Source organism: Sorex araneus, chromosome 1 (assembly GCF_027595985.1).
Source record: "Sorex araneus isolate mSorAra2 chromosome 1, mSorAra2.pri, whole genome shotgun sequence".
NCBI classification, from domain to species: domain Eukaryota; kingdom Metazoa; phylum Chordata; class Mammalia; order Eulipotyphla; family Soricidae; genus Sorex; species Sorex araneus.
In genome coordinates this window covers 207,754,243-207,773,141 of record NC_073302.1, presented here as the reverse complement: position 1 = coordinate 207,773,141, position 18,899 = coordinate 207,754,243, and the positions used below count along the sequence as shown (strand labels likewise).

The window sequence follows — 18,899 nt, the reverse complement described above, 5'->3', positions numbered from 1 at the left end:
CCGTCAGTGGTTTTCTGTGTAGCAGGGTAAATTCAACCCATAATTGGTAGGTAATATTAGAATGTTGCTGTCATTTTGAAGTTTTCATCTTAATTTGTTTCCCCAGCTGCTCATATATTTAAAGATATAAATGTTTCTTAAAATTCCTTATATCAAGTATTGAGATTTTTGTGGGAAAATTAGTATACCGATAACTAATAAACTGGAGATCATGTGATATTCTCAGTTTATAGCATTAGTAAAAACTAAATATTAGAGCACTTTTGCTTCCAAATTTGATATAAAGTGGAAAAGTATGAAATAGGATGCTGTATTAAATTTTTATTAAAGAACAAGGGACTGGGGTTACAGCTTGGTGGTTTAGTATATTTTTTGCAACTATGAGGCCCAGGGTTTGAGTCCTAGTACTAAAAAAAGCAAAAGGGCAAAAAAAAATATCTGGTATTCTTAAAGATTTTATAGGTATATTTGAATCCTATCGTTTGTGTATTTAAATAGAAAATTGGCCAGTGTTCACATTAAGTTGGTTTTTTAGCTTAAAATTTTGACAATAGTTTTCAGGTTTTTTTTTTTATGATATATTGGATTTAATGGTAATGTTAGGTGAGTGATAAAAGATTTCTTACAGAAATCATGGTAGTGTAGAAATTTACTGAATAGAAGCCTGGAAATCTTAAAGGAACTTGGTCTATAGATTTGAAAAAGTCTTTTCTGTTTCTTTTAAACATAAACTGCTATTGTGTATTCTATTTTTTTTTTTTGGTGGTGCTCAGCACTTCTGGCTCTGTGCTCAGGGATCATCCTGTCTGGGCTCCGGGGATTATATGGGGTGCCAGGGATTGAACCCAGGTTGGCTGTTTGTAAACCAAGTGCTCTCCCCACCATACTAAGGCTCCAATCCCCAGTATTTCCTAAAATTAAGGCTAGCTAATATGTTATAATTTGAACTGCCAAGATATTTTTAATTTGAAGTATGGATTAAATTATGTAAATCCTGTTTTGCACCCATGTGATCTGTACTAAGTTGTTCTGAAATATGTGATCAGTAATTTTTATAACAGAATGGATAATGCCTTAGTTACCTAGATAGATATTGTTTATATTAAAGCTATTAAAAGCCTTAGTGGTTTAATTTACAGTTGGTTACTGTTTACTTAGTTATTTTCCCTCTTCAGTTTTCTGCCCTTGTTTGTACATTTCAGTGTTTTCTTGAAGAAATTTTTTTTTTTTTTAACTTCTCTGTAAAGGACAGGAAAATTATTCCCTTGCCTTTATAGTGGTTTAAGTTTTTCAGATTAAACATGTCATGTTCAGTTTGTATGTTTTTTAAACCAGGAACTTTGGGGACTAAGTGAATTCCTTTTCCTGTGGAAAATAGTTTTCACTTCTCCTGTTAACATAATGTAAATATTATCCTGTCTACCTGTAGTATCTCTTACTGTTGGTTGAGATGATGAGATATGAGGCAGGGAGGTTTTAATTTTCTCAAACCTTTCCAGAGATTCTTCTGTACTGTGTCATTGAGAATTGTAATTTTATTGGCCATATCTGACTTCTTTGGCTTATCATTCTGTTAATATACTGCATCAGCTTTCATGTTTTCAGTGTGTTGAAGAAAAAGTAGCTTTTGTAGAAAATTTAAAAGTAAATTTGAGCTTAAATGAGTAGCAGGAGGTCTTCTAGTTTATCTCATTTGGTAGCAAATCGTTCTATGAAGATTTGTCTACTTGAGAAGGAAAAATAGCATATTTGTCCTCTTTAGTACCTTCCGGTGTTTCTGTTGGGGAGGAAAGGCAGAGAGATGCATTAATACAGGGGAACATTCTGTTTCCAGCCGTCTCAGGTTCCTCTCAGTGCCAGTGTCTATGGCCATGATTGCTGTGGCGCGCCCCCTGCCCCTGCCCCCCCAAATTTGGTCCTCCTTAGGTCCTCCTTATAATACTCATGCAGGCCTTCATTTTTATCATTTTTTCTCTGCAAGCATTTCAAAGACTTTAATATCTTGCGTTAGTTGCAGATTTTGAACTGATAGAATGAACTGATCAGTGAAGTATTGCTATTCTGGGGAGGATTCCTTTGTGATTTGTAAATGGCTGTACTCTTGTTTTTATACTGTGTTTGCTCCATTAAAAAAAAAAAGTAACACTAAAAGTACATCTTCTTTTTGGCAACTTTTCCCTCTGTGATGCCACGTATTTTGTGGGTTATTATTTGCCAGTCAGCTCTGGATAATTTTTATCTCAGCAATTTTGGGAGGTAATTGCAAGCAGAGGGGTGCTTATTAGAATGAATGGAACAGTTTGTATTTAGCAATTTTAACTTGTATTTCTGTTATATACTTATGTTTGATATATTGTTCATGTATTTGAGAATGACTAATGGGTATTTGTAAAATTAATGGAGAAAGTAAAGTCATTTGGAAACGCAGATTTTTCAGAGAGATATTTTATTCATTTTATTCAAAATAAAATGAACTTTATTCATTTTATTCATTGCCATCATTTACTGTTTCTAGCACTTTTCATATCCTCAATTAGGAAGGCATAAACTGGTTTAAGCCAAAGTAATATTGTTAAGCAATAATCTAAATTCACAGAAAATCTTAGCCTAGAATCAAATTAGTGAGCCAGAATCAGGAAACTTTTTAGGTCTTTTTACCTACTATTCATGTATAGCAGCAGTTTCAAGTGTTAGTCATGTATGTCAATGCAAATTGTTTGCCTTATGATCACTACAGATGATAAAATTTGGGAACTATTTTGGTAAGATTAAAATTAATGTCATCTATGCTATGTTTTACCATTTTTGTCAATTCTTTAGTATATTGTTTTTTCTGATAATTAGAAGTCTCAGGTGCCTCTCTTAAATTGTATTATTATTTTTTATCTGTAGGATCCAGGACCACCTCCACCTTCTCCGTTACTAGGTTTGAAACCACTGCAGTTATTAGAAGTGAAAGCAAGAGGAAGATTTGGTTGTGTCTGGAAAGCCCAGTTACTCAATGAGTATGTGGCTGTCAAAATATTTCCAATACAGGTGTGTTTATTGAAGTTTTCTAATCTTTATAGATATTTTTAAAGATCCAACTGGCTAGGTAATTCTAACAGTCTGGAAACTTAAGCTGTGTGTTTCAAGGTAATTCTGTGTGGTGTTAGGGAAAATAGCGCTTTTTTTTAGGGGGGGGTCTGCCTTTTCATCTGAGAAATGGAATTAATGGTACAATAATCATGCTTGCTTAGGAGTGGTGAAATCACAGTAAAGGAACAGAAAGACATCTTTTGCTATACTATCCATGCTAAACGAAGAATGAGGATTTCAACTAAAAATAATTTCAAAGTGGTTAAAATGTAACATTTTATTGACATTAGTTGAAAAAGTAAACAGAAGAGTGAAAGTATAGAGTGTTTGTAGAATTTCTGTTTAGAGGTATATCATCAAACTGATTAATTTTTATTCTACTTTGAATATATGTAACCATTTCAGATTTTGGTGAATTTTCAGAGCCAGTGAATCAAATCTCCAGATAATTGTTTTATTATTGAAATGTCTTTCTTTTATTTATTTTTTATTTTTTTTATTTTTTTGCTTTTTGGGTCACACCCGGCGATGCACAGGAGTTACTCCTGGCTCTGCACTCAGGAATTACTCCTGGCAGTGCTCAGGGGACCATATGGGATGCTGGGAATCCAACCCGGGTCGGCCTCGTGCAAGGCAAACGCCCTACCCGCTGTGCTATCGCTCCAGCCCTGAAATGTCTTTCTTTTAAAGGAGGCTGATTTACAACTCCTGATCCAAAGTACCTTTGAGTTGTTCTTATGTTTTAATTTGTTAGATAGGTGGTATAGATCTTTGATTTCTTCTTTCCTTTCACTTGCTTTTCTAACTCTGAAACTGATGTTTTTCATGGTCTTCAGATCCTACGTGTATGGGTTTGATAATATAGCTATATCGGTATACCTAGGCACCTAGGCTGGATCTTTATTCTAAAGATACCGTATACTCAGTTTATTTGTCTTAACTTACCTGGATACTCTTAGCTTTCTTACCTCCTTAAAGCCTGTTACTTTGAGTTTGCAAAGAAGTTTATTACCTTCTTTTGGGTAGTAGTTTAGATACTGCAAATAACAGTTTTTAGAGAAAACTGTGGCCCCCCTTCCAAAAAAAAAAAAAAGGATCAGGGATCTTACTTCATTAGATCAGGAAACTTAAAAATTAGAAAAGACATTTAAGTGATATTAAACCAGGAGAAATGCTTTAGTATTTGCTAATAAGTAGTTTTCACTGATAGTGTTTACTAATAGGGTTCATTTATACCATAGATTGAGTACATTACACGATATACATCTTAATACAACAACCCTGTGAAGCAGACAGCATTGTCTCTGTTTTACTTGTGAGGAAAGTGAATGATTATATAACTTGCCAAAAGTTCTTAGTAATTTAGATCTAGAGGGCTCCTCACTACAATGCCCTCGTGCCTCACACTTTCATTATCCTTTCATTGTGAAAGGTGACTAATCCTTTGTAAGTAAATACATAGTATTCATGGATCACTTCCAGAGAGAAGTGAACATAGGGGATTTTAAAATAATATATCTCTACCACATTGCTCTAGTTGATTTTGTAGGATATTCCCAACATGTGTTTAGAATGTTTGATGTAATGTTAGTCCTTTAAAAAAAGCCCGTTTTTCTCTTTAGATGAAGTCATTTTACTGGACATCCTCTTTAAGGAGGTTATTCTGAACAGTAACACAAGTAACTTCATAGCATGATAAATTATACTTTATTACTACTAACTTGCATACAAAAATATGTCACCCATTGTAGAAAACAGGGGCACATATTTCTGATGAACTCATGTATTTACACACCAAAACACAGAAAAGTATGTCTTGAGGGAATCGGCAGGGCAGGCATTTGTTATTAACTTAATTATTATCAGAGTTTTATTTTGAAAGCTTTATTTTAAAAGCAGGTCAGAACAAAACCACAGAATATTTAGCAGTTTTTTGCCTTTCAAATTTTCTTTAGAACTTGAGAAATCTCTTAGTTTACTTACTTGTGTTCTTTGTATTCTTTCTGTTATGCTCTAGGACAAACAGTCGTGGCAAAATGAATATGAAGTATATAGTTTGCCTGGAATGAAACATGAGAATATATTACAGTTCATTGGTGCAGAAAAACGAGGTACCAGTGTTGATGTGGATCTTTGGCTAATAACAGCATTTCATGAAAAGGTAAAATTACTTTCCATTTTAACTCAGTAATATCAAAAATAATGTAGCCCACCTAATGCTGGTTATAAATCCCACAGTATTGCAGCGAATAACATGTTGCTGTAGTTGGTTATATTTGCAGATAAAAGCATTTTAAGAAATAATTTTTAAAAAAGATAGTAACTATTACTCAGTTCTCTATTTACATAATGTTAATCTTTTGCCCCTGAGTCTTATGTTCCAGTTCTTATGAGGTCATACAAATACTCATTTTCATATAGCCAATTATCCAAGTAGTACATTTTGGTAATCTATTTGTAATCAAGTTTATCATTGCCAAATAGAAATTTTTTTACTTCTTTTAATTTGCAATGAAAAGGAAGGCAGTAATCTCTGGAGGAGTGTTTTCTAACCACTGACTGGTGCTGGTCCGTGGTGTAAAAAACATGGAAACAGTTGCTCTAGAGGAAGATTCTGTGTGTTCTATAGGTCTCAATTTTGTGTTCTAGTTCAGTAAAAATGTTTCTGTAGTCAGTATATATCTCTTTTTATATGTTTTCTAGCTTTAAATTTTCAGCTATTGGTAATTTGCTTTCAAAATATTGCAGCAACTGTTCACAGATGAGTGGTATTTGTTTCTAGTCAAATGTTTATTAATGTGAAATTTGAACAAATCTAGAAAGATTACTGTTTGAATATTACTGGAAGGAAAGATAAAGTGACTTCTATAGGAAAAAAGAAAAGTCTCCATGTACATGTTGATATTGTCAAGAACATAAGGTGTCTTTTTTTTCTTCTCCTTTTTCTTTAGGGTTCGCTTTCAGACTTTCTTAAGGCTAATGTAGTTTCTTGGAATGAATTGTGCCATATTGCAGAGACCATGGCTAGAGGATTGGCGTATTTACATGAGGATATACCTGGCCTAAAAGATGGCCACAAACCTGCCATATCTCACAGGTAGAGCCAAATTTGTTATTTCCCACATAACGTTTATTACTTGAACTTGTAATTATTTGACAAAATTAATTTTTCTCCTGGTAATCTAATTAATTCTGAGTTAGTTGATGATTATGGTCTTCTAAGTAGCCAGGAAGTATTTTAGCTGATGTATATATTAACGTCATAAGGAAAATTAATTATCAGCTTTCATCTGTCTCGTTTTTGAAAGCATGGTGATGAATGAAAATGTGGGGATATCGTACATTGATAGACTGCGTGCCTTGCATGTGTGAGGCTCTGGGTGCTATCCCCAGTCAACACATATGTGCTTGCAAGTATATTTTTTAGCCTCAGAACTTTCAAGGTCAGAACTTATACGTAGTTATAAGGGGAGGTGATTAAGGAGAGACTAAGTATTCTTTGCTTGTGTTTTGAAGGACTTTATGATGTTCACCTGAGCTAAGGTGGAAGGGAGGTATCATCTGAACAATGGGTTTACTAAATTGGCTTTTTCCGTGAGGGTTGGGGGAGGGAAGGATGGGTGAGAAAAAATAATTGATACTTGGAACCAACAATTGGTATACCCTGAAAAGAGAAAATGATTGGTTCCTTAAACATTCGATTCAGTTTTGTTTATACTTCTAACTTACTTAAACATTGGAGTTAGCTTGACATCTTGTATTCAATTTAAAGATGATTGCTTTAAAAGTAGGTATACAAAGCCATTCATTTAACAGTCATTTAATTGACTGCTACCAAGTTTTCTGTGAAGCATTGCTTTCAGTTCAACACTAATCTAGACTGGTTTTTCAAACTGAAATGATTTCCACATCAGAAATAGCTGCCTCTTTTTCTCACCTTCCTACATACAGTGTAACTGCCACTTCTTGTATTTTTCAGTTGCTCTATCTAGTCTTATAGAGATGGAAACCCCAGAGATTATAGGGGTAAAGCTCTAAAAATCTTTTAAGCCTAAAGCTGATTGGTTTTTATGATGTGTACTTCTACCTCCTCTGCCCTGTTCTTGATCTGTGACTGTACACATAGACTACTTTTCGTGGCATAATATAAAGTATTATAATACTTTCTAAAATGAACCAGTTAAGGCTAGAAAGAGAGAGCTTATTGGCTTAAAATGATTTCTCTTCAGAACGCGAAGATGTAGCTGGAGAAACACATATTTATTATAAAATTTTTATTATGTATTTTTAGAGATGTTTTGAACCACAGCCAGGTTGATAAATACAAGAATCAGTAAAACAGACTATTATAAAAAGTAATCAAGAATACCCCAGTTCAGCTATTATTTGGAAATTATTTCATATTTCATTTGAATTTTTGATTTTTTTTTCTTTTTTGGGTCACACCTGGCAATGCACAGGGGTTACTCCTGGCTCTACACTCAGGAATTAGTCCTGGTGGTGCTCAGGGGACCATATGAGATGCTGGGAATCGAACCTGGGTCGGCTGCATGCAAGGCAAACACCCTACCCTCTGTGCTATCACTCCAGCCCCTGATTTTGTTTTTAGTAGGATTTTTAAACTACAAACTCAGAAATATTTGTTATTCTAAAAACAAAGGCAATTTTATGATTGTTAGAAAAAATAGATAACATGTAGACTGATAGTAGTTTTGGAAAGAGCTTTTTTATAAAACTGCCTTGGAGAGAAGAACTTTTTTATCCATGTTATAAATAAGAATTTGTCATTGTGCTTCAAGCTATACAAAGAATTTGCCTAAGCTATGCTCTCCTATCTCTTTCTCTGTATTTCATACTATTTCATGTATTCTTACATAATCTCAATCTTTTAACTTTAAATATTTAAGAAGATAGTTTGTTTAGACTCCATTAGAATGTTTTCTTTCTGTTTGCAAGGGACATCAAAAGTAAAAATGTGCTGTTGAAAAACAATCTGACAGCTTGCATTGCTGACTTTGGATTGGCATTGAAGTTTGAGGCTGGCAAATCTGCAGGTGATACTCATGGACAGGTAAGGATGATAACTATAAAAACTAAGAAAAATAATTTTGTTACATATTTCCTTAGAAAGCCATATTTGAATTGAATTCTTTAAAATTTGTATAGTGGTCAAAAAAAACTACTGTGTAAAGATTAAAAACTACCAAACAGAAAGGTCATTTGTGTTAACTCCATATATGTATGTATTTAGGCGATGCCTGGTGCTTATCCCTTCCTCTGCACTCAAGGATCACTCCTGACAGGCTTTGGGGGACCATATGTGGTGCCCAAGATTGAGCCTGGGTCCGGAGCTTGCAAGCAAGTGTCTTACTCTAGCCATTCTACTGTCTCTCTGGCCCCCAAGTGTTGGTTATTTTATAAACATTTAGTCTAAATGGACTCTTATCTTAAAAGTAATGTTATTTTTTTGCTGAGGATTTTTGTTAGTTGTTTTTGGTTTTGTTTTGGGTCACACTTGGTGATGCTCAAGGGTTACTGCTGGCTCTGCATGCAGAAATTACTCCTGGTGGTGCTCAGGAGACTCTATGGGATGCTTGGATTGAACTTGGGTCTACCTGGTGCAAGGCAAATGCCCTACCTGCTGTACTATCAATTCGGCCTCTAGGATTTTTTTTTTTTTATATGGTAGTGAAACCTCAAGTCATTTAGATTAACAGTTCATAAAGCAGCCTTTCCATGGAGTTAACTCGAGGACTCGTGTTTGTGCTTTGCATGTAGGTGGCCCAGATTTGACCCCTTGCACTGCATGGTTACAGGAACATTGAAGCACCACAGGGGACTGATTTCTGAGCAATGAGGGGAAGTAGTGCCTGAGCACCACTGGGTGTGTCCCAAAACCTAAATGATAGAAAACCCAAACAAACATGAAATTCTAATCAAAGAAGGATTCCAACACATTGGAGTTAACACAAATGACCTTTCTATTTGGTAGTTTTTAATCTTTACGTAGTAGTACTGTTTTTTCCCATTGTTCATCGATTTGCTCTAGTGGGCACCAATAATGTCTCCATTGTGAGACTTGTTACTGTTTTTGGCATACCAGATACGACACGGGTAGCTTGCCAGGCTCTGCTGTGTGGGTGGGATTACTCAGTAGTTTGCCGGGCTCTCCGAGAGGTATATATACATATTTCTCTTGATGTTGATGTGTTGTACAGCCGCTTTGCGGCCACACAGTCCAGGAATGTGTTCGCTCATGCGTGAGGCACGGCCTGCGAGTCTGGAAAGCGTCTTGGATACGGAGTAGTTTTTTTTTTTTTCTCTAATTCTTTCATTTCAGTCGTAAGAAGAGTGAATCAGTGCAACTTGTGCAGCACTATATTAAGATCAACTCTCTGTAACTCCCCCACTATAGTTCTGCTATCTTTATTGCTTTATTAATTGTTTAATCAACTTTATAGCTTTTCTTCAGAGCATAGAGCACTAGTGAGTTATAGTCAAGATATGCACAGAGACATATGACGTATTAGTAGAACAGAGAGAACATTATTCACGCATTTCAATTTTGGAAATGTGAGGTTAGGAAGTTTTTTTACTCCTGCAGGATCATCTTTAATTATGAAAACCTTTTTGACCTGAAAGGTTGTTTTGACATTGCAAAACTAATTGAGGTTTTTTTAGAATGTTCATTTTTCATATTCTAAATACTATAAATTTTCTTTGTAGCCTTTTTTTTTTTTTTGATTTGTTTTAGAATTTTTGGTCCACACTCAGTGGTGTTCAGGGTTTACTCTTGGCTCTGCACTCAAGGGCTCATTCCTGACAGGACTTGGAGACCAAATGAGGTGGTGGGGATTAAGCTGGCCAGTTGCATGCCTTACCCACGTGTACTCTCTCTCCAGCCCCTTATAAATTATGTACATTATATAATCCTTGATTAGATTGGTGTTTTTTTTTTAAACCCTCCAGCAGTATTTCCTGTTGTCCTCTGAGAACACATTTATAAATTTATCTTGTTTTTTTGGGGCTGTGCCAAAAAACAAGTTTCTTGTTGCTTGTTACTTGTTTCTTGTTACTCCTGATAATCATTCTGGGCAAGGATTCCCCAGGCCCTTGAATAATCTCCTTAATCCCAAAACACAATCATTAAAGAATCATGGCATAACACATTCTGATGCCACTAACAGTATAAGAAATCAGTTGGCTAGCAGTCATATCTCTATAGAAAAATGTGACACTAAAATATTTTGATTCCAAGGGAAGTTTTGTGAATAACACTTGTGGGATGGGTTTTTTTGTAGGAAGCCTGGGGACAAATTTCTGAGTATTCCATTCAAGACTAAATTTGGGGACAGCTCAGTCTGTTGAATACCTCATAATCCTGTATTTTTGTTGGTCTTTTTAAAAATTTTTTAATTGAATCACTGTGAAATACACAGTTACAAAGTTGTTCATCATTGGGTTTCAGTCATACAGTGTTCCAACACCTACTCCTTCACCAATGCACCTTCCCCACCACCAGTGTTCCCAGTTTCCCTCTACTACCCCTCCCTCCTTTACCTGCCTCTGGAGTTCTCTCTTTCTCTCTCTCTCTCTCTCTCTCTAAGAAAAAATTTGAAGACTTTCTTAATACCATCACAATTACTTTATGTGTCACTGTCGTTGTCACTGTCATCCCATTGCTTCAGCCTTTTACTTGATGAAGTAAAAATAACTTAGAGTGGTGGTTCCTTTACTTTAAAACATTTCAGAATGCACATCGAATATATTATCACAAAGAACAAACACTGAAGGGATAATATTTTCGTGTATTATCCTTTTTTTGTGTGTGTGTGTTTTGGGTCACACCTGGCAATGCACAGGGTTACAGGGTTACTCCTAGCTCTGCACTTAGGAATTATCCCTGGTGGTGCTCAGGGGATCATATGGGATGCTGGGATTCGAACCTGGGTCGGCCACGTGTAAGGAAAATGCCCTACCCACTGTGCCATCGCTTCAGCCCCTCATGTATTATCATTTATAGGAGATGAAATGGGGCTGGAGCGATAGCACAGCAGTAGGACATTTACCTTGCATGCAGCCGACCTGGGTTCGGTTATGTGCTATTGCTTCAGCCCATTTTTTCTTAAATTAATTAAATTAATTTTATTTAAATTTTTTAATACAATTAATTAAATAGTTAAAAACTTGAATTTTTAGGATTCTGTCTTTTAAATAAATTAAAACATGGGATAGTTGGGCCACACTCTGAAAATTGTTCAACTTCTAGACACCGGAGTCACATAGGATGGATTGTTATGGAAATATTGAGGCTGCAACTTGAACCTCCTCAACTAGATACTGAGCCATCCAGTTATTTATTAAGAATTTATAGGGCAAGAGTGATAGTATAGTGGGTAGTTTGCTTGCTTTGTAAGTAGTTGACCCAGTTCAATCCCTGGCTTTGCATATTATCCCCCAATTCTTGTAGCAGTGATCCTTGAGCACCATTGGGACCAACCATCCCCCTGCCACATAAAAAGAAAGGGAAGAAAAAAACGTATTCATGTATGAGTGTTGTCAAGCAACAACCAGAGTGAGCTTAGTAACCATAGTTATATTACTAAGACGTACCAAATTGTTGGAGACGGATATAAATAAAGGCCATAAAGACAGAACTCACGAATAAGTACTTGGATTTTGCACAGATTGTTGAAAGTTTATCCATTCCTGCTTGGTTCCTTCTTTGTGTATTTTATATTTTAGTTTTTTCTAATTCAGGGAAAGAAAGCTCATAAAAAGTATGTTTTTAAAGTTACATTTTAAATGGTATGCACAGGTACACTTGGGAAGTATAGAGCTTTTTCCTTTATTCTGTCCCTCTCCCCACTGCTGACCATTTTTTGTAAACATTTCCAAAAATGAGTTAGTGGGAATTCTAAACCTGTATTGGCATATGTACCATGCTAAGAAAAGATCTTAGCATACTGACTTGTTAGTTCATGTCTAGAGTATTATTCAGATACTTTGCAGAGTACTTTCCAAAATTGTTCCATATCATCCCTTACAAAATTACCTTGTTCTTTAAAGATCTGCATAGTTTTCTTTAAATAGTTCCTACTGATGGATCCTTGTGCTTTTTTAAATACATTGGTTATTGTGTTACTTGAAATAAAATTCTGCATAATTCTATACCCTCTGGTCATAATTTATTAAATATCAGGTCACATTTGGTTTGTATTCTTAATACAAATAATAAAATTAATTGGTCAGTACTGTTTGCTTTCATCATCTTTTTCAGGTTGGTACCCGGAGATACATGGCTCCAGAGGTATTAGAGGGTGCTATAAACTTCCAAAGGGACGCATTTTTGAGGATAGATATGTACGCCATGGGATTAGTCCTGTGGGAACTGGCTTCTCGCTGTACTGCTGCAGATGGTAAGGGAAAAAGTGTTTTTAAACATGAATGTTTAATGCCCTTTAACACATATGAGAAAAGATGATTACACTCATAGGTAGTACTTTATTCATTTTATTTTATTTTTTGCTTTTTGGGTGACACCCAGTGGTGCACAGAGGTTACTTCTGGCTCTGCACTTGGGAATTACCCCTGGCGGTGCTCAGGGGACCATATGGGATGCTGGGAATCGAACCCAGGTCAGCCACATGCAAGGCAAATGCCCTACCCACTGTGCTGTCGCTCTGGCCCCCATATGTAGTACTTTAGAATACAGCTTAAGAAAAATAGCCTTCAAGAAATTATGATTTAAAGAGAATTTAGAAGCCATGGGATGGGTCAGGCAAGAGGAGGGATTCATCATTATCATCATCATCATCATCATCATCATCATCATTGTCGTCATCATCATCATGCTGATTGTTGATTTTTCTCGAGCGGGCACCAGTAACGTCTCCTTTCATCCTAGTCCAGAAATTGTAGAATTTACTTGTCCTTCCACATTGGAGGCTCTTTCAGGGTCAGGGGAATGAGACCCATCATTGTTACTGTATTTGGCATATTGAATAAGCCACGGAGACCTTGCTAGGCTCTCCCAAAGAGGAGGGATTACTGCAATGTTTTAAAAAAAAAAACCAAAAACCAAAGAACCATTAAACCAAAAACGCTATTGTCAGATCTTATTTAAAATAACTTTGGAGGTAGCTGTTTTTCATTTTACAGATGGGGAATAAAAATCTCAAAATTTAAGTAGAAATTAAGTTGGCCTACTTATTTTAACCTCAAGCTTTAAATGGTAAACTTAAATTTGAAACTGATCCAGATGTAGGGAGAGGCCTGGCACTTTGATGAGATTGCGTGGGTCCTGCCTCCAGGCCCTGAAGTGACTCCTGTGAGGAGAGCAGATGTGTAAGTCAGGGAACTGCCTTCCAGGACCCTTGGAGTTTGTTTAGCGCTCTGGGCATACCAGCATATATACTCTTTAATGCTGGGGCTTTCAGCTACTAGTTCAACGTGTGAAAGAAGGTTTAAAAAAACCACTGCTGAGATGGGTTTTGTATTCTGTTCTTCATCACACAGAACTATGAGTATGCATTTGTGATGTAGTTCAGGGTAAATCCTGCTTGCTTAATGCTTTCAAAGTCTGATCTACATAGATATTATTGTCAGTATTAGTTATATTTTCTAGCAGAGCTGCTTTGTTCTTGATAATTCCTTTTGCAAGCCCTATTAATGTTTTCACAAATTATTAATTTACTACTCTCCTAATATGACAAAATTATGAATGTTTTAGATACTTTGTCTTTAGTCCTCCTTAAAAGGTTTTTCCACTCTGTTCAGTAATAGTGCTTTTTTTGAATATCAGTGTGTAAGTCAAACTTCCTTCGAAACAAATGTAAATTAGCTGTTTTAAAAAAATTTACAGTTGCCTAAAAACTTTTGCATTTTTTGAAAGATCAGACTGAAATTGTATTGAATATTTTCAAAGATCTTAGACCTATATTTAATAAGTTGACTTTCTGAGTCTCAGTGAAGGATAGAACATTTCTGGCATATTGTTTGGTGTGGGACATTGCACTTTTAAAGAGAATTTAGTAGAGGATGCTTTCAGCACGTGATTTCTCTTTAAGATTGAGTGTGTGGTGCGACTGGACTCAGAACCTAAGAAAGATGAAAGCATTTAGGTATAGCATTATTTTAGAAATCTATAGAAGAATACACTGCTCATTGTATTTTGACCCAAAATATATTTGCATACATTCATGGAAACAAATGAGGCCGAGAGAAGAAAGTCTGTTTTCTACCCCGGGGGCGGTTGAGCGCATCTGTGGGTGTCCACTGTGGGGCCGCGGGGGAGCGGGGTGACTTGACGGCTCCGCTTTACTTTGCCCTCTTCCCCCACGCACACGTGTGTGTGTGTGTGTGTGTGTGTGTGTGTGTGTGTGTGTGTGTGTGTGTGTGTGTCCTACCTTAAACTGTTTCGCTAATTTTTCTGTTTCATGAGTTATTTTGTAGCTATAAGGGTAGTATACGATGTCTAGTTCTTCGCGGTCTAGTTCTCCGACTTGGAGAATCTGGCAAGCTACCGAGAGTTTCCTGCCCGCATGGGAGAACCTGGCAAGCTCCCCATGGTGCATCATGCCAAAACCAGTAACAATGATGGGTCTCATTTCCCTGACCCTGAAAGAGCCTCCAATGAGGCACCATTGGGAAGGACCAGTAAGGAGAGGCTGCTAAATACTCAGGGCTGTGAGGAATGGAGACATTACTGAGACTGCTCTAGAAAATCGATGATACGGGATGATGATGATGAGATGAATCTTATTAATCCTCCAGACCATTGGATTATGTGTTATAGTGGCTTCAGAGGGCTGTATCGTTAAGCAATGCGCTGTTCATTTATTAAGTGAACAGTTAAAATATACACTGGACAGTTTGCTCTAGAATAAGGTAATTGTGATTTATCTAACCTCAGTATTTCTAGATAGGCATTTAGTATATGTATTTGGGATAATATAATACTTGGAAAATATAAGGGAGCTTAGTACTTAAGAGTACTAGGAAAGATTTTGTGCAGGGGAGCGGAATTATCAGGAAGTTCTAATAGAGAAAGGATTGGACCTCAAGAGATATACAGTGGGTATATCTCTTGCCTTACACTTGCCTTACATGTGGCTGACCTGGGTCCGATCCCCAGCATCACATATAATCCCTGAAGCCCCAGTAGGAGTGGTCCCTGAGGACAGAGCTAGAAGTAACCCTAGAGCATAGCTCTGTGTTCCCCAAAACAAAAATTTATGAGTGATTATCAGTGGTTTAATTCAGTAACATTATATTTCAATGGTACGTATAGTACTCTTGGGTAGGAATTACATTAAACTTCAGATTCTGGCCCAATAGATTAGGATGGATTTTTATGTTTCCTAACAGGTAACAGACAATGCCAGTGCAACTGACTTGTGAATCTCTTATGTAGTGAAGATTAAACAGACACCATATCATGTTAGTATTCTGTCACTGGAAATGTTCAAATAGTAGCTGTGCAGACCTTAAGAATTCTTGCATTTTGAGAGGGTTGGGTTAGATTAGCTTCAGGATTTACAGTTTATAACATTTTATCTCGGAGTATTTGAAACATTTCAAGATCTTGTGATGGTTATGTGTATATGCAGAGTATCTTGTTGCTGGAATTGTTGATTACTTACCAGCAAAAGTGTGTGTGGGGGGGACAAGTACAGTGATTAAAAGCACAGACTCTCAGGTAGATTCAAATTCCAGTTCTACTATTTAATATTTGTATGACTTTCCATAATGCCCAATTGTGTAAGTTATCTGAGCTTTGCTTACCTGTAAAATAGAGGTAATGCTGCTTTTACTGTGTGAAGGTTAGGTTAGGACAAGTGCTCATCAAATGTTGTTAAAGATTAGCCACATTTTCCTTATTTATTTGGTTAGGGCTAAGGGAAAAAATTGTTTAAGAAATCCTATCTTTGAAGGCACATTTTGACATGTTGGGAACCCTTTTGGGAGATTATGTGGCTTTTTTCAAAAACGGAACTGTATTTTTGGTACTCTTTTGTGGGTAGGAGAGAGGGATAGAAGGGGACAGATACCACAGAATGAAGATGATTATAACAGATTAAACTCAAGGTCTTCAGAGATGGAAGCAACCTCTTTACAGCCTGTTCTAAAAGAAAAGAGTTGTTTCTTTTATTTTAAAATTTATTTTATTTTTTTATGTGTTGTTTCTGAAAGGGTTATTTTATCTTTTATTTACAAGTTTTAGTGGTTTCCATATATGCATATGGAGATAAGACACTCTTCATACAGTAAGTTTATAACCACCCCGCCTCACTGTTCCCCTGTATGTAGTTCTTAAATTTGGTATGTATGGGGTTACATACCAAATTATAGCTTTGGTTACTTCTAAATTGGAGATTGGGGTGTAAAAAAGCACAATTGTGAGTTCATTTTGCTCCTGTCATGGCATGTTACAGCTGGGTAAAGGTGGTAGAGTATATTTCTTAAAGTTTTTTGCGGTTTGGGTGTCATAAAAGACTTTGAATTCCAACCTTTCTTCCCTGCCCTCCCCTCCTCCCCCTTTTAATTTTAGGACCTGTGGATGAGTACATGTTACCGTTTGAGGAGGAAATTGGCCAGCATCCATCTCTGGAGGACATGCAGGAAGTCGTTGTACATAAAAAAAAGAGGCCTGTTTTAAGAGATTATTGGCAGAAACATGCTGTAAGTTACCTTTCCATTTGAAATTCCAGTAAAATACTTTTTGAGAGGATTGATGTATATATCTGCATGTTCCCATTCTTCTAGGCAGTAGGCTCTATGCAGGATGTTCTGTGTTATACTGGAATTAGAGCTGTGTCTGTACGACTGAGGTCCTATAGGACTCTTGGGAAAGGAGTGTTGGGCTCTGTGCATTGGTGGAGGCCACCTTGTAGATCACTATTCTTTCTTAGGTATACCATTGAAAAGAGTGAAGCACCCAGTTTTTTTATTGTTTTAGTCTTCTGCTCTGGGAGTGAAGACTGAGTTTAAGAATGCCTCTTTTATTTAATTGAAAGGTAGAAATGGTAATAACTAAGAAAACAGAAATGGATTGGTCTCTTGGCTTTAAATCTAGTTCATGAGTTTAATATTGGGATGACCTGGGTTATGAATAGTGATTTTTTGGAGTTAAAAATGTTAGTTCCATGCAGTGATATTCTGGGGTTAAAAGAAAAAACTCTAATTCTTAGTGCTTTTCTTCATTTTACTGTACACAGTATAGTTCAAGTGATTGTTGATGATATCATTTGGTTAATTAAAAGTTTTTCAGTAACCCACAAAAGCAGCTGTTTCTTATTGAAATTTTATTGTTTCCTGATAGTAACAAGGGCAACAACTAAAAGCTGTGGTTTGAATATATTTTTCCTTTTCAGGGAATGGCAATGCTCTGTGAAACGATAGAAGAGTGTTGGGATCACGATGCAGAAGCCAGGTTATCAGCTGGGTGTGTAGGGGAAAGGATCACCCAGATGCAGAGACTAACAAATATCATTACTACAGAGGACATTGTAACAGTGGTCACAATGGTGACAAATGTTGACTTTCCTCCCAAAGAATCTAGTCTATGATGGTTGCACCATGTGTACACACTGAGAAACAGAACTCTGAACTGGAGCTGCTAAGCTAACAAAACTGCTTACAGTTTATTTGTGTGAAATGAGTAGGATGTCTCCTGGACATGTCAGAAAGAAGACCCTCATTAAAAAATGTGGCTCTGGGAGACGTTGGCATTGCCTACAGCTGATGTGAAGGACACAAAACTAAGAAGTTGCAGACTATGAACTTTTGGAAAAAGTGTACATGAAGAATGTGGCCCTCTCCAAATCACAAGGATCTTTTGGACCTGGCTAATCAAGTGTTTGGAAACTGACATCAGATTTCTTAATGTCTGTCAGAAGACACTAATTCCTTAAATGAACTACTGCTATTTTTTTTTAAATCAAATACTTTTCATTTCAGATTTTAAAAAAGGGTAACTTGTTTTTATTGCATTTGCTGTTGTGTTTCTATAAATGACTATTGTAATGCCAATATGACACAGCTTGTGAATGTTTAGTGTGCTGCTGTTCTGTGTACATAAACAGTCATCAAAGTGGGGTACAGTAAAGAGGCTTCCAAGCATCACTCTAACCTCCCTCAACAAGGCATACCTCAGTTCACGGTTGCTAGATTATGAAATTGAGAACACTAGCAAAATCTGAATAATAAATTTATCCATGTTTTGTAACAAGGTATTACAAATTCACTGTGTTATTTAAGAAAAATAATTAAGCTAAGCTTAGTGCCAACAGTAAGTGGCCATTCGTAAAGCAGTGTTTTAGCTTTTCTTGTGCTAGCTTGTAATTTAAGGGAAAAAAAAGTGCTGTTTTTTGAAATGAAATAAGAAATGGTGTCATTACCCTCTTCCCATGTTTTAAAGCTTCATCTTATATCAAGTTCCCCAAATATTGCATACTTACCTATGTGTCTTTTTTTAGGTGTGCTGTGTTTAGGGAATATTTGAAAATTTAAAGCATGATTTACATTTTTTTAAAGTGAGCTGTGACACTGGAAAGCTCTTCTTTTTATTCTTTTAAACTACTTTTTTTTTCCTATTTATATATGTAAAATTGTAGTGTATTCCTTTCACCAAACAGTGTGGGACATTCTTTATCACTGTTTTAGGATCACCTCAGGAAGTGTCATTACCCAGAATTCCTCACTCTCTGCTTTGAGACATTATCATCATATTTCTGCTTGGTGCCATCTTGTCAAGAGTAATATTTGATGTCTGTGGTATGTAAGGAATTATTTTAGGATAGAGATTTAAAACTCAAGCA

General features: G+C 36.2%; 1 protein-coding gene across 2 annotated transcripts in view; it reads left to right on the top strand.

Moving 5' to 3' along the window:
• The window catches only part of ACVR2A (activin A receptor type 2A), a 94,367-nt gene extending 76,251 nt beyond the window's left edge, over positions 1-18,116 (top strand). For both annotated transcript variants that reach the window (XM_055123506.1, XM_055123455.1), the window contains 7 exons: positions 2,893-3,036; positions 5,096-5,239; positions 6,030-6,175; positions 8,035-8,149; positions 12,359-12,497; positions 16,631-16,761; positions 17,454-18,116. In XM_055123506.1, the coding sequence (XP_054979481.1) occupies positions 2,893-3,036; positions 5,096-5,239; positions 6,030-6,175; positions 8,035-8,149; positions 12,359-12,497; positions 16,631-16,761; positions 17,454-17,648 (1,014 nt within the window). In that variant the 3' untranslated portion in view covers positions 17,649-18,116. The remainder of the gene's footprint in view (positions 1-2,892; positions 3,037-5,095; positions 5,240-6,029; positions 6,176-8,034; positions 8,150-12,358; positions 12,498-16,630; positions 16,762-17,453) is intronic.
• Positions 18,117-18,899: the final 783 nt, after the last annotated feature.